This window comes from Columba livia, chromosome 1, assembly GCF_036013475.1.
Source record: "Columba livia isolate bColLiv1 breed racing homer chromosome 1, bColLiv1.pat.W.v2, whole genome shotgun sequence".
In the NCBI taxonomy this organism is placed as follows: Eukaryota; Metazoa; Chordata; class Aves; order Columbiformes; family Columbidae; genus Columba; species Columba livia.
Window position 1 is genome coordinate 77,017,370 of NC_088602.1, and position 22,216 is coordinate 77,039,585.

The following is a 22,216-nucleotide window of genomic DNA, read 5'->3' on the forward strand; positions in this document are numbered from 1 at the left end:
TCCTTAGAATTATTTTGCCTCCTTGGAAAAAAGATTTTTTTTTTTTTTTTTTTTGGATAATGCAGATATTGGGCTGATTCACGCTGATACATTTGGAACGATTATTCTGTAATAGTCATCAGTGCCTAAAAAGGACCTCAGTTCTGCCAGAGCTTGGCAGCAGGGGAGAGAAGTTGACATTTGAATAAGCTCCCGACTTCCCTTTCAAGAAAGGATCACTCCAAGCAGCAAGGTCTCACAGGAGAGAGCTGACTTTCCCAGGAGACATCTGGTACCTCCTGCTTCTGTCTGGGCCCGAGCTGCCAATCTTTCTCTGGGTATTTCTGGCACCCCTGTTCTGCAGCACAGGGAAATACGGTCGGGGCAGAGTCCACGCTTGCCAAAGCTCAGGGGGACAAGAAGGCAGTGACAGGTCGTATGGGTCGACCATGAAGGACATGTGGGGCCAGGCTGATTAAAAATAGTCTGGTTTAGACCTCCTTTTGCAGGCTCTGGAAGGCTCTCTGCACAGCTGGGCTTTGCAGCCAAGTTCAAGGTCTAGTCTATATCTGAACTGGGTTATCTTCCTTCCTGCTGATAGCCCAGATAGCGCCTGGATACCCTTGATCTTCCTGGGGACAGCAGGCTGAGCCACGCGCCGTCTCAAAAGTATTGGCTCCCGTGGGATCCAGCCAGCAGATTTAATTAGCTTCACTTCTTTTTTGTTTTCTGTTGGGGTTTTTTTTGCCTTTTTTTTTTTTTAATGAGCTTGGGAACAAAGCCCTGTGTAAAGTATCACCCTCCCCCACTCCATGCTGCTCAGACACAAGCCACATATGTGGGATCAGGATGCTCTGGAGAAAGGCACTGTGCTGAGCTGTTTACAGACCAAGGTTGGAGAAAGATGCTTGACTTGGATTCACGCAGGCACTGGAAGGATCGGGATGTGGAGGGTGCACGGCGCATTCCCCAAGGACAAGCATGGTTTCTGGGCTGAAGTAATTACAGTCCCATATGGCGAAGGGATCGGAGCTGCCAGGGAGAGGATGAAGGCTTTCTTTGCATCTGAGGAAGAAGCGTGGGGGCTTGGGAAGGGTGGCTGTTTTGCTATGAGTGACTCACTTCCCGGGGAAGTTGTCCCCACAGGAGCCCGTGCACTGAGTGATAGAGCGGAGATGGGGCTGAGCCTTGAAACCCCACAGCTGCTGGTAGCTCTGCTTTTCCTGCCCTGGGGAAGAACCTGGCCATCCTTCCCCTTATTGTTTTATTATTTGTAGCTCTCTGCTTTTTATCTCTTCAGGGGGCTTAGTTAATTTTGCCTCACACTCTATCCCCAGGAGTGGTAGGGAAGTGCTCACCTCATTCAGATGGCAGGCATCGCTTGCCTGGAGTCATTCACAAGATCTGCAGCAGAGGGAAGATTAAAACCCCCAGCGGAAGAGCGGCCTTCCACCTTCAGACAGGACTATAGTGGCCTACATTGCCTGTGCTACTGGGAAGTCAAGATCCCAGTGAGAGTTATAAAAGAGCCTTTTCCTTCCCTATTCCACTGTTAAAATTTACCTTCCTAGAAAAAAAACCCCACTCTTCCTTCTTTTTTTTTTTTGCTTTGTTTTTAAGCCACCTGGTTCCAGCAGAGTTTAAGGTAGAAATTGCTATTTATTGAGCAGAAAACCAAATCTCTCTTTTCGCCTTCTGTTTCCCACCCCCACAAGAAATAGAGCTGGATATGAGCCCTCAGGTGCTGTCCTTTAGATCTAGCCTGTCCTTTCTGTCCGACATTGACACCATGTCTGCAGACCTGTCTTAGGGTCAGAGGAGTCCCGCTGCTGAGAAATGTCCTGTTGTGGCTGTGTTTGCACAGTAATCACCCCTGCTTATCCCAGAGCAATAACCCATTCCACCCACTTCTGTTGGTTCCTTGAATCCATCCTCCCACTTTATTGTGCACATCTCAAACAGGGAGGAGACTGCCCGGTGAGGGAAAGCACTGCAGCATCGAGGCTTGTCTCAATTTTAAACAGTATTGAAGTTTCAGCTGAAGGCTCCGATGGGCCCAAGGGAATGGCGGGGAGAGAGGACAGCAGTTTCCTGTGGATTTCAGCAAAGCAGAGACAGAGCCATTGCTGATCACCACAAATACCAGCGCTGCCATGAATTATGCATTTCTTGTTTAAAGAGAGGTCGCTCTCATCAATAATTGAAAGCTCCCTGCTCTGCCTTCAGCATCACATCTCCCACACTGGGAGTTAGGGAACTCATGAAATCTGCATGGACTTCCTCAAGGTGGCTGGGGGCTGACGGAGAGAGGCAGCAAAATGCAAGCAAAACAAAGCAAAATCCCTGCTGACAATTTCGGTGCGTGAAATTAAGAGTCATCTGAACCTGCCAGCAGCTCTGCTCCAGTTCTGTTCCTCACATCCCTCTCTCCTCCCCCTCTCCATGCCTTTCTCCTCCCAGGGTATGCACAGAACAGTAGGCTTGTGAACATGGTACAAATCAAGATTAGAGGGTGTTTCTTGAAACTTTTGACTCCGTTATAGCTGAGGCTAGTTTGCTTTGGGTGCTTGCCTAGAAAAGTTCCCAGGGGACAGTTTGAACTCTGAAATTTGTCCCTCTGGGAAGATAATGATCTTTAGAGTCTGTGTCTCAGACTGCAGACATACAGTCCTGGGGCTGGTCCAGCATTGAGGGTCTTGTAAGCCTGGCTCAGACAGGCTGGCTGCCCTGAACCAGAAGCTGTAAAATCATCTTGCCTGCCGAGCAAACTTTTCAAAAGTTGTGATTCTTGTGCTGAATCAGGTGAGTGGAGAGCAGAAATGAAACCTCAGAACAGAACTACCAAAGTCTGCGTGATGCTAACCATTTCAGAGTTATCAAAGAGGACATAAATTGAACAGCTTTTCAACAGGGCTATAGGAAAATTGCAGGCACCTGAAATCACATGTCAGCTTTATAAATGCCTGTCAGCTGGACCTATCCCTAGCTTTCACGTTTCTCTACCATTCACACACACGTGTCCTTTCAAACTACTCCACAACTCAAGAAAGTCACATATATGACTTCTTGAAGTTGCATCTGAACAGTAAGGCTGCCTAGGTTTTCCAGTCGGGGAATCCTTATCGCGCTCCCAACACCTGAGCTGCCCTGCCTGTAGCACATTTTACTCTCTGTTGGTTATTAGTCAACAGCAGATGAAGGGATCAGTCACACGTGATGCTCTGAGCCTCAGCCTGATCTTGCTTCTCTTTAGCATCAGTCTGAGGCATCCAGGCTGGGACTGGGCTCTTCCCACTATGTGCTTGTCTCATTCTTTTCTCCTGAATCCTTTCAGATTAATGGCCCCTGCATCAGCACACGAGTTTAAACGGAGACTGGATGCTGTTGTATGCCAGGAGTTGAGAAGTCTGACAAAGCGGCATGAATCGAGAGTAGTATGAGAAACGTTTTGTCCCTATCATACTCAGATTTGTGCTCTGTATGTGTGTGTGTGTTCGTTTATTTTTTCATGGAGAACAGAAGATTGATGGATGAAATTAAGAAGAGGGATGTGTAATTGGAAAACAGCTCAGGAAGGCTACAGGCAGCATATTGAAGGCATCCATCAAAGATCCAGATAATGTTGTTAAGGGTGTGTAACACAAACAGGGGCTGCAGGAGACACTAGGAAAAAAAATAAAAGGGAAGAGAAAGAGGAATAGGGAGGACAGGGGAAATAGCAAGGGAGGAAAAGAGCCAGCAAGAGAGTACAATCAATAATATTTGTATTGCAGTCGCATCCAAAGGCTCCTGCTGGGATCAGTGCAGGACTGTACAAGCACATTAAGAGACAGTCCCTGCCCTCTACAGCTTAAAACCAGGAATTACGGGATGATCGCTGGAGGTGGGTTTAGATGATCACAAAATTTTCTTCTGATCTTGAATCTCATTTAATAGGATCTACTCTGAATGGGTTTAAAGGCAGAAGGAAGGTAGCTGGTTGTGCCAAGAATACACACAGTAATGCTTGCCAGCCAGGCATGCAATTAATCTGAGCCACTTAGGGGACTTTGTTTTTAATTATAAAAAGTAGGTAAAAATATGTGCAGTAAACCTCGGTAAGCCCCGCTGGGGCCATCAGCAGACTACCCAGAGGCATTGACATGTGACTGGGTTTTGATTCTGTATGTTCTAGAGGATGGGCTGATGCTTTAATGGACCACTTTGTGGGAAATATTCCAGGCAGGGTGGACATTAAGAAAATGCAAAGGGCCTTTGTGTGGGCAAGGAGAGGAGATGAAGGCTAAAATGATTAGTAGGCCAGGGGATTCCTCTATTCCTGCAAACAGGGAAGAAGAGAGACTCTTAAGGACTGAGAAGAGGCAGGTGAAAGATGTAAAGGAACAGGGAAGAACACAAGCATGATGGATGCATGGCATGGCAGTGGGGGGGGGAGAAGGTAAGGTTTTAAAAAGAAAATAAGGTATTTCAAGACAGATTTTCTGAAAACCGGGTTGAAGTTAGCTCGTCTGTGAGCTTCACAAGTAACCTGGTGCTATATGCAGGGTTTAACTTCTTCAGCATTGCATGCTTTGGTGAAGCAACAGAAAGAAGGTGCGTGTAGAAATACATGAGCAAGGAGCAACAGGGGAGTTGCACACACAGGCAGCACCTCTGCTTGTTTGCAGTGTTTGGGAAGCATGAACAGGGCTGCCTGTGAGGAGGAGGAGAAAAAACTAGAAAGGGAATTTGTTAAAGCTCTTCCAGCTCTGATCCACTCTCCTCTGTGCTCTCTTGGTAACACAGCTGCCACCGCCACCTCCTCCTCTCCTTCCCTCCAGAAGCAACTTGAGTTTGCAGGAGGGGCAGGCCCTCTGCATAGAAGCTGTGCCTGTATAATTAAGGCCTTTTATTAAAGGGAAAAGCCACTGACTGCCTGACTCTAGTTCAGGGACATTTGTAATTGCAAGCATACTAGAGGAAGCAAGGAGTTGTGATGACCCTGAGCCAGGACCTGGGTGGACCTACATGTCTGGCGCTGTTATGAGACAGTGCAGAGCCCTCCGTGGGTTTCTTTGGTGTCTCTGTCTGTTCTCATGGCCTTGAGTGATGGGAAGCTTTGCTCTGTGCTGCTATGCCGGTAAGGGAAGGAGGGAAACTATCCCCTGGTGTAAGAGTACCCTGCCCTGTGTCCAGCCTAGATCTGTAGCTTACCAAACACCTATGCCTTCAGCACTAAAGCTTGAAGGAGATTATTGTACCTGCCCTGGACCCAGACATCAGAAAGCAACAAAATTATGCAGAACCAGCATCTTTGCTGCTAACACTGTCATTATTTGGACTTAGTTTGAGAACAAGAGAGAATACCTCAAGACAGAGTTAATGTTTGTAATTGCTCTGGTCTGAGAGCCAAGGACGCTCTGAGTGCTCTGCCCACAGGTGTGAGGCAGCAAGGAAGGGGGGCCTGGATGGGGCAGAGCTTGACTGACATCCGGACTGACCAATAAGAGCGTTCCATCCCATTGGTGTCGTGCTTTATGTTTAAGGAGAGTCAAGATCTTCTGCTTGCTCTCTTTTGTGTTCTTCTTCACTCTTTTTGTCAGAGCTGGGGGAGTTCTTTTTGGCATGTTTAGTTCAGCCTTTTGCCATTTTGCAGACACCTCTGGGCCTTTCTGCCTTTTTTCCTTTTTTCTCTCTTTGGGATCAGCTGTTCAGGACCAGGTGCTGCTTCCTGGGACTGACTGCTCAGTGTGGATGGAGTTCGTGAGGAACTGCATTGAGTATCTCTTATTTTGTATTCTTTAATATATGTATATTTACTAGTAGCGTATTAGTGTTTTGTTATTTTATTAAACTGTGTTTATACACAGTCCCTTCCCTTTTGATTCTCTCCACCATTTGGGGAGAGATGGAGGGGCAGTGAGTGAGCAGCTATCGTGGGTGTATTGCTAGCTCAGGTTAAACCACAACTAGAGATTATCACAACAAATGGTTAGCTCGGGGAGCAGTGGAGATAGATTGCCTAGAAGGATTACTCCAGTGTAGTACCATTGATGTCTAACAAGGAATGTGCACATGTTGCGGCAATTTCCCTGATAGGGTTTGTAAGTATTTACTTGCCTGCCAGAAGACTTGCTGAGATGTGCTAATCTTCTGTCAGATTTGGCTGAAATGGGTTTGATAGTTATTGGCAGTGGGGCACTGATGAGCCCTGCAATCACATAATCCTTATTTTGTCAAGAGACCAAGGTAAAACGTCAGATAAAAAAATCAAAGATGGGTCCCAGGAAGGTCCCAGAGGATTAATTTAGAATAGCATCCTCTGATTCCTTCCAGACCAGCCATGATGCTTATTCTCACATGATTCTCTAAGGCTGAGGCAAGGCAATCCTTCTTCCCCTTTGGACAGATCAGGAGCTGCTGGGCCCACGTCCTGGGAAGGGAATTTTCTTTGCACTCAATGCTCCTGCATCTCTTTGAGAGCTTTGGTTACAGAAGAATGGCCTTCAGTACCTCCAGGAAATCCCTGGCAGAGCAGGAATTTAGACCAAACCAATTCAAACTTCTTTTCCTTCCTTTGCACCTGTGTAATACCATTGCCGTCTTCCCTCAAATTGCCCTCAGCCTGCGAGAGCTAGAGGGCCTTGTGAGGCTGTGCCACTCAGCAGATTTTCAGTTCCCAGGGGCTGTGACTGTGGTTTCCCAACATAAATCTCTCTGCAGGAGGCTTATAAAAGTTTTATGCTTCCTTTAGCCTCCTAGTGAGCATCGCTGTGGTAGCAAGGAAGTCCACTGGGAGAACTATTTGACATCAGAAAGGTAATCCCAGAGGAAAGAGATTACAGATGTTACCAGGAGAGAGAGGGGGAATAAAATCCAGCTGTCCAACATGAGGCAGCCTGCTTGGAGTGATAGCAGAAAGTCCTCAGATGGTGCCAAGTAACTTTGCTCTGTACTGTTCAGCAGCAGAAGTGGATCCCTCTTTCTGGAGCACTTTCTGGAGCACTGCTTTTGTTGCTGGTGTGTAATAACAGTATTGGGAGATTTCATACCCAGAGAGGGACCAAAGCAGAAGCTAGAAGTTGGAGGAAAGTGTTCCTGACAGTGTGCCAGAGCCATACAGAAGGCAGAACGTGCACTAGGCTGGCTCATGTGATGTTGAACTTCCAGAAGTCATCTCTGGGATCTCATGCTCACGTGAGCTACCGCACATGGGTTATTAAGGGTTTTTCAAACAGGTGGCCCAAGAGTGGGATCTCATCACACCATGACTATACACAGGGCTGAGTTATGTCCCTGCATGAATGGTTGCAATAGACATCAAAATGCTTGAGTCTGTATTTTTGAGAACTGATCATTAATGTTGGATACTTTGTTGCTGTCACGGCTACCTTGAGAAGCCAAGAATCTGATTTCCAGACAGACTGACTGCCCATTAATCGTATTAACTAGTGGGAGCTGAAAGTGCTCAACAATTGTGAAAAATCAAGCACAGGACTACTGTAGCTTGGAACATCTGTAAAGAAGCCACCCCCTGTTGTTGCTTGTTCCCGATACTTTTGTCCTTTATTTCTCTTTATTTCCTTTTAGTTCTTCTCACCTTATAGAATGAGTTTCAAAAACAAATGATAAATGTTGTGATTCCTGAGATCTCATGACCATATACATTATAGAAACACTAAGAAAGAAATTGAAGTATTCCGAAGTCAGAGATTTAACCGAAATGCTGCAGTGGCCAAACACTGCTAGCTGGGAGTAGATAGGGATGTGGAATAATTAAACTTTCAGCAGGCATCACCAGCACTGTGAAATGACTGAGGTAGGGATTTTGTGGAAAACTTAGTAGGTGATAGCATGCATCACTGATTGCCTTAATGCATCTGCATAAGGAGGATGAATTAAAACTGCAGGAGTGAAAGAGATGCTGGCTATCTCGAGAAGCTCTGACATTTTCTGTTTTGTCCACTTGCATATGCAGGAACACAAATCTTGCACAGAGTTTTAAAACGTTCTACAAAAGAAGCAAATTAAATGGTCATCACAAAGCTCAGGAATGAATACCAGCCCCAGAGAGAGGAAAGTAACCATCCTGTCTGGCTTCAGAATCAGCAATATGAATGACCCCAGGTCAAGAACAGCGGGATCATCATGGGGAAGCAGGAGAATCTTTATAGCAACATAAATAGATAAAAGCTTCTATTTAATAGTACATGAATTAGCCAGGGCAGCTGAACGGTGGTTCAGACTTGCAACATTAATGGGGCTCCTTGTAAGCTTAGCACTGAAATAGGCTGCCCAGAGAGGTCCCTTCCAACCCCAACCATTCTGTGAGTCTGTGATTCTGTGAAACTTAGACAAATGCCCTGCTGGTTCAGGGCCCAACATTGATCATGCCACCCTCCAAGCAAGCCAAACTCAGACTATTAGTTTAGCCTCTAGACTTACTGTCCTAATGTTTGTGGTGGCTGATACTTTAGAGGCCTTACTCTTTTTTTTTCTACTCTGAAAGACAGAGAGATGCCTGGGCATTGGAAGCTCTCTGCAGCATGCTGAGGAGACGTAACCTTCTTACCACGCTCCTGATCGCCTTACCATGGGCTCTTCTCCTAACCTTGTGGCACCAGTACCCAACCACCCGCTACCTCAGCCTGCTGAGAAGTAAGTGCAAGAGTTCTGCTGCCAGTGTGCTGGTGGCTGTGATGATTGCTGGTGCGAACCTTCAGTAGGAGATGTTCTCTCATGGGATGGGTTAAAGACAAACTTGCCCAAAGGCCTCCTCAGGGTTTCCCTACAGCAGGCAAACAAACTGTTCTTAAGACGATGTTAAACATGCAAGTATGCTGATGTGCTGAGTACTGACTCCGAACAGATGTGTCCCCAGCATTCTCTGGAGAGGAGACAGCCCGGCAGTGATTAGTTCTCTAACATCTTTCTTTGTCTTCTTCCTTCTTTCCTTACTTTTGTCCTAGAAGAGACAGATGAGAACGTGACCTCTAAAGCTTTCCTCAATGGTACCTCTGCTCTGAGAGAAGAAGGCCTCCCATCATGCATTCGGCAGCAGCAAAGCATAGGGGCAACGCCTAGAATCATCCAGAATTATGTGTACTCCAGGCCTCCCCCATGGTCAGACACCCTGCCAACCATCTTCGTCATCACCCCTACCTACACCCGGCCAGTGCAAAAAGCTGAGCTGACACGTCTGGCCAACACCTTCCTACATGTACAGAACCTGCACTGGGTGGTGGTAGAGGACTCGCCCCGGAGGACCAACCTGGTATCCAACCTGCTGGAGAAGGCAGGGCTCAACTTCACCCATCTCAATGTGGAGACACCCAAGAGTCTGAAGCTGGGGCTGTCCTGGATCCCATCCCATACCCCAAGGGGGACACTACAGAGGAACCTGGGGCTGCACTGGCTGAGGGACAGCTTCAGCAACACGGCACCACCAGAAGGGGTGGTGTATTTTGCTGATGATGATAACACCTACAGCCTGGAGCTCTTTGAAGAGGTAAGAGACGTAAGATTATATGGGACAGAAAAGCAGGATACAGCTGCAAACCATCTTAAGCCCAGATGCACTTGCAAAGACCTATAAGATAGGGCTACCGTGCGGGCTTCTAGCATCAGCTGGGAAACAAGGGCTCTGGCAGGCTGCCTAGCGCCCTCCTTGCCCGCCTTGTGCTCAGTGGGAGTTGGGTATAGGGCAGATGCAAACCTATAGCTATGCAAACCCAGTAGCCATGCTCTAAAGGGCTGAAAGAGCAAAGAACCCACCTGCCATGGCATAGGCTGCAGAAGTTAATAGCCTCTCACACAACATTGCACCAGCTAGAGCCCCTTTTGGCAGGAACCAGAGGATACATGCTCCAAAATTTATAATTCTTCTCAGGGTGAGCTGATCTGACTTAAATAAAGACAAACTCCTGGCAAAGCATAAATCTGCACTGTTGTAGTGGTGTGATGGGTAGGAGATGTTAGAAAAGTTGACTTTCTAATCCACTTTTTCTCCTTGGCTGCCCTTCAGTACTCTCAGTTTCAGCCACCACAACAGGACTGTGCCCCTGGGATCACAGAAGCTTGCCCAGACTTCTGCTGGAAACTTGGCTTTTGTGAGATATCAAGTCTATCGTAAACTTGCAAAAATGATTATTCAGTAAACTTCCTTGTCACAAATTTAAACCAAACTGTGCTACACAAATTGAAATACAGAGTTATGCATCAGAACACATTTCTAGTGTTCAGAATTCTTTAGATCTCTGTTAAGCTCATCCTTTCTTATTTCTCTCCAGGTCCTTTCTGGCAATTTCAATAAAACCCCGCTCTTTTGGACAGTAACCATGGATGGAAGAACAAGGGTGGGGAGAATTTGGAATAAATGAGGACAAAGATGCATCAGTCAGGGAGGGAAATTACTTTCATAAGAGTGAAGCTGGAGGGAGTAGAGTTGATAATACGGAGCTAGAGGCCTGGTAGATGTTGTGTCTGGCATTTACAAAAACCATACAATTCTACAAAAAATTATAAAAGTTCAGATGAGATTGGAAAAGCAAAGGTTCTCCTTCTTCTGAGGGACTGAACATGGGCACAGAAAAGGCGTGAACCTGGTGTTCAGAGAAGAGCGTGCTAAAACAGTCCTGTGGCTTTCAAGCTGTAGCTCTTCAAGCAGCAGCACAGGTGCACAAAAGCTCAGCTTGTGCTGCCTGGAGCTATGTCATTGTGTGGGAAGTCAACGGGGGAGGACAGGTGCCAATGAAAGTAGAGGATGGCACGCTGATGGGGTGGGACAAACATCGCAGGGTTGAATCACAGAGTCATTTGGGTTGGAAGAGACCCTCAGGATCATCAAGTCCAACCATAACTTACATGTAGCACTAAACCATGTCCCTAAGAACCTTATCTATGTGTCTTTTAAACCCCTGCAGGGATGGTGACTCTACCACTTCCCTGGGCAGCTTGTTCCAATACCCGACAACCCTTTCCAGGAAGAATTTTTCACAATATCCAATCCTCACAGCACTGTTTCTTTCTGTCACACAGATGCGATACACAAGGAGGGTGTCAGTCTGGCCAGTGGCTTTCGTTGGGGGACTGCGATATGAATCCCCAAAAGTGAGCCCAGCAGGGAAGGTGGTGGGCTGGAAAACCGTCTTTGACCCTAACCGGCCCTTTGCTATTGACATGGCTGGGTTTGCTATCAGCATCAAGCTGATCTTGGAGAAGCCTCAGGCCAGTTTCAAGCTGGAGGGAGTCAAAGGAGGCTACCAGGAAACCAGCCTGCTGAAGGATCTAGTGACTATGGATGGGCTGGAGCCCAAAGCAGCCAACTGCACAAAGGTGAGCAGGACAAGAGACCTTGAAGATACATTCTCCTTGCTGGGTTCTGGCTCCTTTTGCAGCCTTCGGCTGTGCTCCTCCACCTTCCACTGTGCCTGCCCTGTGCTGGCACATGTCAGCACCAAATGGGCTGACAGATGGGCAAATGCTTCACAGATGTGAAGCTCGGAGAGCACTGAGGAACAGTTAGTTAATAAAGAGCCTCAGATGTACAATTTGTGCCCAGATTGCTTCTCCAAAATCCAAGAGGATTGGCAGACGGTTGAGTCTGGGGTTTTGGTCCAGAATGATCCCTGCTCCTTGTCACCGTTTCATGTACCTGTGAAGTCTCTCCCAGATTCAACCTGTTTGAATGACATGCTTCAAACCCCTGCAAGCTCCAGCTTGCTGAGGTTCCTACCCAATGGATGCACTGCTCTCATCATTTCTGTAGCATTCATGGCCCATTAACTCTTTGTGATTACCTCTAGGTGTTGGTCTGGCACACAAGAACCGAGAGGCCCACTCTGGTTAATGAAGGCAAGCGTGGATTTACAGACCCCAGAGTAGAGGTGTAAGCAGAGAGCCAGCTCCAGGGTGTGAGTACCTTTGTCTTTATGGGTTTTGGCAAAGCAAATAATGTATACCTGTTTCCTTATTTATGCTATTATTTCCTCAAAGACTGCATATATGATTGCCTGAGTAACTCCCTTATCATGCCACCCTTTGTGCAAAAAGTAGATCCTCATCTTTACCTACTTACAGTCTTGATTTCATGCTCATTCAAGCCTCCTTGCAGTCCATGTGAAAGCTTTGCCTGCACACAGACAGAGAGAAGAGTGCCAGAAGAAGCCTGTGGTTTCACTCAGTAATAACAACAAGCCAAATACCTTGCTCCTCTGTTTCTGCCAACTCCAACCCCTCTTTAGTGTAGGATTTGTGTATGGAAAGAGATCACACCTCTGCAGATGAGGTTTTCCCCAGCAGCCCTGCCACTTCTGCAGTGCTCCATGCATCCACCTTCAGCTTTTATCCTGTATGAACAACCATGGTGTGGGTGCAGCAGGGAAGGGCTGATGGGAGACTTGGGTGACCTCAAAATAGGAACCAGCAAAGAGCAACCTACACAGACTCTCACAGAGTTTGAGGGGCTCAGTACCAACATCAGCAGAGGTAGGGATACATGCCTGCTGCTGAGGAGAAATAGTGAAGGCACTAGCCATGTCTTTATGGTCCACAGAGCCAGGTTCAAAAGCAGGCTGGGGGATTATGGCAACCACCACAGGTGAGGGCAGGAATGTATCAAAGATCAGTGTTATGTTCTTAAAAGTAGAGATGGATGAAGAACAGGCTTCAGATGAGCTGTGACCTCACCTGCCAGATACCCTCTTATCCTAATGTCTGCCCTTTGCAGATTCCTACCCCAAAAGTCCACAAGGATAAAGCTTGGGAGTATCTAGCTTTCTGGACTGACTCGTAACTGTGGCAGGATACAGGATGCTGAATGATTTACTCCTACTTTAGAAGAGCTTCTAGAGCTGCTTTCAGTCCTGACACCAACATACACCTCAGCTCAGCTCTACCAGTGGAAATAAAACTGACAGCTTTTATTCAGACAGTCATGAGTATTTCAGCTTCTGCAGTGATCTGCTGTGTGCATTACTAGTAGCTGCATACAGCATTTCCACATCATCTCATCATCTCTGAATGACAGCCATACAAAGTGCAAAGCAATCCCAGTGCCTGCTCACCCAGCAGCAGATGGAAGGACAGGAGTCAGTTACCTAAATATAGACACCTGGTGCCACCATAGGGACCTTGGGGGTAGCCTTCCTGGCCCTCCTGTAGGACACAAACTCTGTACCACATCTGCCGACTTTACATTAATATCTCACATATCCCAGATCGGTAAATTATTCCTATGCAGCCCCTCTTTTAAGCTGAGCTCCTGTGAAATCCGCTAGCAGTAACGAGCTTGTTTTACATACCCACCCATGCTGGGTCTGCAGCAGGCTAAAGCTATGATTGCCCAAACTCAGCTCAGAAGGATTCAGAATCCAGTTAACTGGTCTGGATGTACCACTCACTTTGTAAAGGATGAGCAGGTTTATAAAAACTCAGACAGATTAGACCTGCCTTGCCTGCTTGTCAGAGGAGGGGTTAACTGCTCCACTACAGAGTGCGGATGTGATGTTTTCATAAATGTGCCACTTACGTACCCGCACTTTTGTCCTCGCCCTTTCTTTTCTGCTGAACACTTCATGAGAAATGCCACACACCTGCTGTGGATTCTCATGGGAATGGCTCCCCATTAAGTCATTTGTTGGGAGAAAGAGAAGCTACCAGTCTGAAAGATCAAGATACTGCCATCCATTCACCAGGAGGACTTGCACCCTTCTCCAGTGCCATTCTCTCAGGAAGGCCAGCTCTGTAGATTTTAAAGGAGCTTTCCACTTGTATTAGCAGATAATTTGACCACAATCCCTTCTGCACCACTGTCTGCCATATGGGACAGCTGCTCTGACCTGCCAAGTGGGCAGGTGGCATCTGCTCCAGGAGACACCCGAAAGGTAAATTGCTTGACTGGGCAGTCAAGCAAAATCATTAGATTTTCCCCCCACTTAAAGTTTTAAATTGAGATCTCTGCTGACAGCTATGATGTTTTGGAGGTCCTTATTATCAAGGCTGCTGAGCTTCAGAACCTTGACTGACATGATCTAGATAAGCCTGCACTGAGGAAAAAAAAAAAGAGAGAAGAAAAATTGTTCCCCCGAGGATATTCTGTTCTTAGACATAATAGAGAGAATATTTCTGTCTCTCCCTCCTGGCAATTAGTCCTTGTTGGGGATCGATCAGATCGAGCAATCCGAGTCCCAGACCCCCCCAGAGGCCTCTTTCCCCTTTAACACCTGCCGATGTGAGCCAGGCAGACATTGCTCGGTGCAGGATTTGGTGCTCTGTCCATCTCTAGTTGCACCACTTACATGGCTGCTTGGCACATGTGCGTACTTGGTGGATTGTCTGAGACACAGTGTAAAGGGACCTGCAGATCATGTGAACTGTGAAGACTGGGCTTCAGCAGGCGTTGCATAACTAGCAGTTCTTTTGTCCCAGCTGAAGTCTCTTTCTTGCCTGCATTCCCACCACCCTTAGCCATGTCCCTGCTGAGTCTGGAGGAAAAACTCTAGGCGCCAAATCAGAACAGATCTGCAAAGGGGGAGCAATAAGACTTATCAGGGTTTTGCTTTCCACGAGACACAATAAAATTAAGAGGAAGAGCTCAACATTTAAAAAAAAAAAAAAAAAAAAAGAAGGAAAGTGGTTTTCCTTTCTGCACTAGAAATTCTGCATTTTTTGCTGCCCTGAGAACCACTAGGCAGGATCTGAGATGCGCTGGGATTGAGGATAAGGGGTGAGATCCTCAGCTACTTCCTCAGCCTCTTCATGCAACGTAGAGAAGCAGTAGAGACAAAAAGGGGATCTCTCAGACCACCTTCAGCTAAACAAAGGCTTTCACTGCGGAAATATTGTGGAAAGTGGCCATAAGCCTGGTCTCTGATAAACAGAGTAGGAAGGGGAATGTGGGGGATGTTGGAAATACTTGGGACTGCCTGTTTTGCAACAGGGGTCACAGAACAAGCAAACACTATCAGAGCATATGTCCCTACTGATTGTAATGAAACCCCCTAGAAACATAGGCTTTAGCTTCTGAGAACAGGAGATGGGAACTAATTTTGCCTTGTATTTTACTTTGTTAAAGGCCTGAAAATTATCACTCAAGATTAGTGTTATAAAAACTACCTATTCTCACTGCTAATATCTGTTTACAGACATCTGAGAGAGAAAAGTATGCTTAGGTTAGCATAGGACTCCTGCTGCCTTATGATATTTGGAAAGAGGGAAGGAAGTTCACCTATATTTTAGAGCTTCCAGGCAGACTGAACAGGGATCCTCAGATCTTATCCTCCTGCTCTTTCTTTAAAATAAGTATCAGAGAGGTTAACATAATGATTTTATGGGGAGGAAAAAAAACTCCTTCAAAAAGTTTTTCTGATTCACAAATAAGATGTCCTGGCTAGGACTCTGCAGTGCAGATAGAACAAGCAGCACTTCACTCATATCCCCAGCCTGAAGCTGTGAGTAGTGTTGTTGAGGAATCCAGTTACTGATGTCTACCTGAGCCAGGGGACAGCCTGCTGAAGTGAAAGGTTAGTTAGCAAAGATTTAGAAGTTCAGTTAGCTTAGTCTGTGCCTTAATGAACTTACTGGGAAGACATAAAAGGAAGATAACTTGATTAGGAAGTCGTAGTGGGCTAGTTATAAATGGAAACAGTGGAACATTGTCTGATGAAGGAAGTGTCTGACACCAGGTGAAATGCCTTGGTCATTATTTGTTAGTTTTATTGGTTCTTTCAAAAGAAGCAGTGGAAGACCTACTTGATTGTGCATAATCCTGAAAAATGCGTAAATGAGTAATCCTGTGTTATCTTTGAGATAAGCAGTAGTGTAAAGGTCTAGGCTACATGGACATGGGGAATTGGGATGACTTAAATCCATAAAGATAAAAAAGGAGTGGAAAGAAAAGAAATATTTTAACTTTGAAAGTTGCTCGGGTTCACTGGGTACCTTCCTAGACTGCCTTTTCATTTCTCTGTGGATCTAACCTAAGGCACCCAGACATGTTCAGAAGTGTTCAGTTTATAAATTTGATCATCCAGTTCCCACCTAATTTATGTTGTAATCCAGAGTTTTAAGTGGAGAGGTGTGTCTGTTCTTGGAAGACCCTAAAGCAGTAGGTGTTCTCAGGTTGTACTTTCCGTATTCCAGGAATATGGATTTCAGAGCAGTGGCCATAGTTGGTTTGATTTGCAAAAATGTGCAATAGTTAAGGGTGTAATTGCATAATATTGGAATGATTTGAGTTCTAGCCCAATGTAAGCTGTAGGAAGCTGAATATACTGTTCTTGAGTTCCAAGTGAGTGTTGCTAAAAAATCAAAGATATCTGGTAAGAGGCATCCTCCAGCCCTTCTTTCAAAGGCAGGTAACTACTGGGTTAGGTCAGGAGACCAAGATTGGGCAAAGAGCCAACAGGAGAAAACTTAAAGGTCAGGGACCTCAGGGATTGTGAAAACCTCATTTTTACTCCCTGGGTTGTGTTTTAAATCTAAAATTGTCCCATGTGAAAAGCCTAAATAATCCAAAGAGTAGACTTTATAGTGTTGCCCCCTGTAAAAGAAAGTAATTGTGTCTGAGAGAAAAGATGTCACAGATTCAAATCTCCTTTGATAAAGGGAGATGAAGTGTTGGGTTTTCTACTTGCTGGAGTGCTCTTATTACTAGGTGGCTATTAGTGAAAGATGAAGTGATTTGGCCAAATCTACATAGCTAGTGACAAAAGTTTGAGTTTGAATGCATCTCCTGCCCTGTTGTACTGGACATGGTATCGACACCTCTATCTTCTTCTTACCTCATTTTGTGTTTGTTTTGACAGAAGCAACGGGCAGTGATTGTTCCCCAAGTTTGTCAGCAACCCAGAGCAGCTGCGCGCACTGCCTGTTCTGCCCAGCCCTCTGCTCCGCCACTGGAGGATGAAAAACACCCCAAAATATAGCCACACTGATCAGCTCCTGCTGCCCAAAAGGTGGGGACAGAGCTGATGTGGTGCCCTGTGATCCTACAGCTCCTCATCTTTGACTTCGTGCACTGGCTCCCATTCCCCACCTGGGAGAGGAGTGCTTCCCTTCCCCTGCGGGCTTTGTGTTTTTAACCATTCATTAAAACTTATTAGATGTGATTTCCATTCTCGGCTGGCCCAGCACAGAGGCTGAAGTCCAGAATGGATGTGGGTGCCTCGGAAGATCCCCCATGGCATATCGTCAAACCTAAGCTTCAGTACAGCAGCTGCGAGCTGCAGTGGCTCAAGGACAGAAGTTGTGGCAAAAGCACAAACGTGGACCTGTCAGCCTGAGGCTGGTATGCTCTCAAAACAGCTTAAAAGCAAAGCTAGCTTGAGAGAGGCTCTCCCTCCGAAGGATGCACTCAGATACCCACATGGATCAGCCTTCAGTGTTGGCAAGGGAGCTGTGCTGAGGTGCTTCATTTGGGGTTTGAGAGTCCAGAAGGGATCTGGTGCCTACGCCTTGGCAAAGAACTTGAACTGCCTTCACTTCAGATTGTTTTGGAAAAAGCTGTCCCAGATCCCCGGGCCCAGAGCCCTCTGGATAAAGTTCCTCTCCCACTCAGGGAGACCTGGCAGGTACTGTACCTCAAAGACCATGCCTCCACGTTTTGCTGCAGAGACTAGAAAGCAGGGGCAAAGATATGTGGATTAGAAGGTGGTGTTCCTAGCGTGGAACCCTGCTTCAGTAGCATCAAATCACATATACAGACTTGTCTCCTAGACCTCTGGAGAGGAAAACACCTCTCTGAGGCGGAGGTGGGTGAGAATTGCTCAGAGATGGGGAACCCTCAGCCTGCACTCGTCTCCTGTCAGAATGTCAAGGAATGTGGAGAGGCATCATCGCAAAGCATATTTTGAGCATGTAGATGACAACTGAAATAGCAAATGTCACAAGGTTTTCCAGTGGAACTTTGAAAGGCATGTGTGGCCCTGTGAAGAGCGATGAGACAGTGTCGTGTGGAGGGGTTTCCCTTTCCCTCAGTAAAACAGGAAGGCAGCCCACAAAGGAGAAGGTGGCAAATGAGGACCAGAGGAAGGATGCACTGGGTTAAAAGCACAAGTGTTGGTACCACGTGTGTGCGTGGGGAGCAATGTTGCTGTGACTTTTCCAGGAAGATTCCCTGAATGACCCAGAAACCCCTCTGAGCACATCTTGAAAAACGTCTTCACTCAGGCCGTGAGAAACAAGGTTTTAGGCATTCAAAACATATTGAGGATTTCACAGATGGGGAAAGTTATGAGCAATTTCATCATTCCCTGTCCAAGAAATTCTGGGCTGGCAGTAGGCTTATTTATTTCTTGATTTATTTATACTAGAATTCTTCTTTGCCTGTTCCTTGTTTAGTTTTGGTTTTTTAGCTTGGATCACCTGACATGCTCATGAAGATAGAATATTTCACCCTTCGCCGCAGACTCTCACAGAGCAGTAAAGCCTAGCATTCACCAGTGAATGTCATATGTTCTGTGCTCCCTGGGGTTTCTTTACAACGGTGTCTTAAACTGGCAAAATATTCAGAAACACAGCAAGGAGGGGAGTACGGCAAAGGAAATTACAGTTCCTTTATGCAAGAGACGGGGGTGGCACTAAGTTTCTGACTACCAAGTGAACATAGGGAGGTAAAAACATGTGCAAAGGAGTGTTTCACGCAGCAGATAGCCCTCACGGGATCTCAGCAAGCTTCCATGAAGGGGGCGCTTCGAAGAGTATCTGAGAGAGGGAGTCAGTCTGTGTTCCCTCACAGCTGTGCATCCTGCTATAGGAGGGGGGCTAAAGTACAGGAGGCGATAGAGGGCATGAGATGCCTCTTATCAGAGAGGGAGGTGGGAGAAAGCGAAGAATAGGCAGCAAATAGAGAAATGGAGACTGTGTTTAGTGAGGCTTATGCCAAGGTCTTTCTGGATGAACACACTCAGCACCACAAGGCCACCCTGCAGCTATCTCAGCATGAAGGAATACTGAATGGACCATGAAAACAGTGTCTTCTCTGGGCCCTAAAAAGGTCCTTGCAGAGCCAGGGTCTGGCATACTGGCACTAGGTAGCACGAAGGAAGCCCAGCATCTACAAAACACTTTTCATTCTCCATTGGTCAGAGCTTTGTGTCCTGTCCTCTGCAGGAGGTGACAGGCCTTACACTCCAGCGGGCTTGGGCAATCCAGCCCTGCCACCAGGCAAGTGGGCTCAGTGCTTTCACCCAGCATAAAACCACGATTAAGTCCCCTTCTTTGTGGTTTTGCTGAATGAACAAGAGTGAGTGAATAAAGGATTTATGATCCTCTATTTTCCCCTCCGAGATGGGCAGGGTTTCTGCCTGTATGAAGAGGAAGGAATATGGTGATTAATTCCCTGGCCTTTAACCTCACACAGGGTCACCCCATGTTTTTAGAGAGTTCTTCTCTCTGCATCCCTATCAGAAAGCAAAATTATTATTCCTGGTTTTCCCACTGGGGATGTGGATTCCAGTGATATGCGCTACACTGTCATTTCTATGCCGGTTGAAGCCTGCTCTCATGACCAGCACTATCGCACCCTCTGCATTCTTGCCTGTGGAGAAGAGTTTCTGTGAATCAAGAAACCCTGTCAGCCACTAAATTGTGCAGGACTGAGGCCTTGTATGGACAGCGTGGATGTGCACAGCTGATATTCCAGGCTAGCAGACATTTAGAGCTGTTCAGCACAAATATTATTTTCCCTGTAGAGCAACCTAAGGACAGCAAGCACTGCTGCTGGCCAAGGCGTATCAGCTAAGGGGAGGTGAGTAACAGACACCATGAGTTAATGTGGTTCATTGTGAGCAGAGCTGAGTGGGAGAGCCCAGGAGTGGAGCAGTGGTCAAAGTTACAGGCTTCAGAAAAAGTGAATGCAGTGAATGTAATAAGGAGGGAAGCTGCAGATCAAGCCTGAAGTGTTTAAAGAAGAGAAGGCATCCCAGCGCCTGGTTTTTACTAGCATATTAGTATCTGATATTCATATTCTCGGAGACTCATCCACTTCACCAACCAATAAATATTACTAACATTTCCTGTTGCAGAAAATACTATTGACGAAGGAGAGAGAATGTCAAGAAAGTACTTTTTAATGGTTATTTATTTATATTGAATGTTACTAGAGCGTTATTAAATATGATGTGAATAGATATCGGATTATTGTCTTTTCTTGCAGCCTAAGTGCTTACTTATTTTCCAGGAAAACACAGCAGACTCTGTAATGGAGAATGTATCAGTTTTAGTTGTTCTCATTTCAGTGGCACTCCTTCGGTCATCACCCAACCCAAATGCTACAAGAGAAACTCAAGCAAAAACATTTCAGGTCCCTGAGACTGGTGCCTGCATTTTGGAGAAGAAGGAAGCAGAAGGAGACAGGAGAATATAGCCTAAACTCCATAGTTCCATGGCATCGCTAGCAACAACCTGTCATTGGGGTGATGTGGTGACCATCCCTACTCAGATTGCTCTGTAAAGCTGCCGGCCACAGCTCAGAAGTGGGTGGCCATCAAAACACAGGGCAGGCAGGCAGTTCTCCATCACAAGGGAGGGGGGAAAAGGTGCCGCAAACTGTCTCGGTGCAATGGCAAGCTGCGTTGCATGGTCATGCCTAAACAAGGCTGCTGGTGGCAGTGGGTGGGCTGCCTGATTTCTGTGGAGGTCTACTGGGTGACGTTACGAGGTCTGTTCTGCAGGGTGAATGGTATCTACTCCAGCTCTGTCGGGCCAGCCAGCTCCTGCACACTGTCTGCCCCTCTGGAAGAGCCAGGACAAGCTTTCCTGGCAGCAGTATGGTAAGATACGAGGGATCTCCTGCAGGAATGTGGTGCCACAGTCTCTCCCAATTGGTTCTGGAGGCCATGAAGCCTCTCAAGAGATGTTTTTCAATTGCCTTCTTCCTGGAGGAGGATCAGTTGCTTAGGTCAGCATGTGATGGGAAGCAGGTGAGGGCAGAAGCTTCTGGTGCTCTGCAATACAGCCCACTGCATCTTCTGGGTAAGGTGGAGACACCCAGGAACAGCATCGACAGGGTAAGGAAGTGCAACCTTAAGGCGTTACAAGGTCTAGTCTTCCTAAACTGCACACTGTTTCAGTCCCTGCTTCTGCCGGGACCTATAAGCTACAACCCGCAGAGAAAAATGTATGAGCTCTCACTGGGGCACTAGAGGGCAGTCCAATGGGATCAGGTAGAGAAATAACTCTTGGTTCTACCTTCTCTCTCCAGATCAGAAGAGAACGGGTGCAGCTATTTGGCTAATCCACAAGCCTGAGAGAAGCTGGTAGACCCAGGTTTCTGTTTCTAACGTTCTCACTGATTTAATCTGTTATCTGGCCAAGGTGTGTCACATCAGCAATCTGTAACTTTGTTTTTTTTAAGGAGGAGGGACTCACCTCCCAGAAATATGGAAACACTTTTAAGACTCTTTTGAGGAAGCATTGCTAAAAATTTAACACACTAGAGTACAAATCAAATTCTTTCCTGTGTAATAAAAAAAGTTACACTCACAAATGTGTTACCTGAAGTGCAATATTAAGCTTACAAGCCAAGATCCAAGATCCTCTGAAAGGCTGAGAAAGAACTGCTGTGGCCAAAGGTACCTGAAATGTCCACCCCACTAGAAAACGCTTCAATCCTCAAAAAAGAGGGACAGCTCTGCTTGACTATGGTGGCTGAAAGCCTCTGCAATGCCTGTGCAAGGATAAATGCTACCTTCTTCTTCCCATGATAGAAGCCCTGAGTGTGGGGAGGGCAGTGAACAAGACATTTCTGCCATCACTGCATGAGCACTCTGCTGCAGTTTCAACAGGGATCTAGTGCAGGCCCTTTGAAACAAGGCAGGGAAAAGAAAGGAAAAGAGCAAGCAAGAATGAATCTTATTAAATGGTGCGAGGCACTTCTCTCAGTCCGTCATCACATTCAGGGCTGATTGGAGGTGAAATTACACTTGGAGGGAGGGGAAGCCCCCTCCCCTGGGACAATCCAAAGGCTCTTGCACAAACTTAATTTCAAGCTCTGTTGAAGACAGTGTTTGTCCTTTTTTTCTTTTTTTTTTTCTTTGGTATGCTTTCAATTTAATTTCTCAGGCAGACGTGAAAATGAGAAAGGCAGACCTTTGACTGTGAAGACAGCCTGGTGCCTGCTTCTTACAGATCCAGCCTCACATTGTTTTCCTCCATCACTGCCCTCAATAAATCTGTGCACAGTGTTTGCTAAAATGCCCGCCACCTCCCTCCCACGCTTTGATGGAGTCAGTCAAATTATTATTTTTTTTGCATTTAA

The 22,216-nt window shown here is 46.4% G+C and overlaps 1 protein-coding gene across 5 annotated transcripts in view; it reads left to right on the plus strand.

Moving 5' to 3' along the window:
• Positions 1-20,087, plus strand: part of LOC102094135 (galactosylgalactosylxylosylprotein 3-beta-glucuronosyltransferase 1) — a 32,936-nt gene extending 12,849 nt beyond the window's left edge. Inside the window, exons 2-7 of one of the 5 annotated variants that reach the window (XM_065063240.1) lie at positions 3,314-3,413; positions 8,468-8,616; positions 8,928-9,466; positions 10,996-11,292; positions 11,763-11,870; positions 16,764-20,087. In XM_065063240.1, coding sequence (XP_064919312.1) covers positions 8,505-8,616; positions 8,928-9,466; positions 10,996-11,292; positions 11,763-11,849 — 1,035 coding nt within the window. In that variant the 5' untranslated portion in view covers positions 3,314-3,413; positions 8,468-8,504 and the 3' untranslated portion in view covers positions 11,850-11,870; positions 16,764-20,087. The remainder of the gene's footprint in view (positions 1-3,313; positions 3,414-8,467; positions 8,617-8,927; positions 9,467-10,995; positions 11,293-11,762; positions 11,871-16,763) is intronic. The other 4 variants (XM_065063252.1, XM_065063247.1, XM_065063234.1 and 1 more) reach the window with 4 other exon arrangements.
• Positions 20,088-22,216: the final 2,129 nt, after the last annotated feature.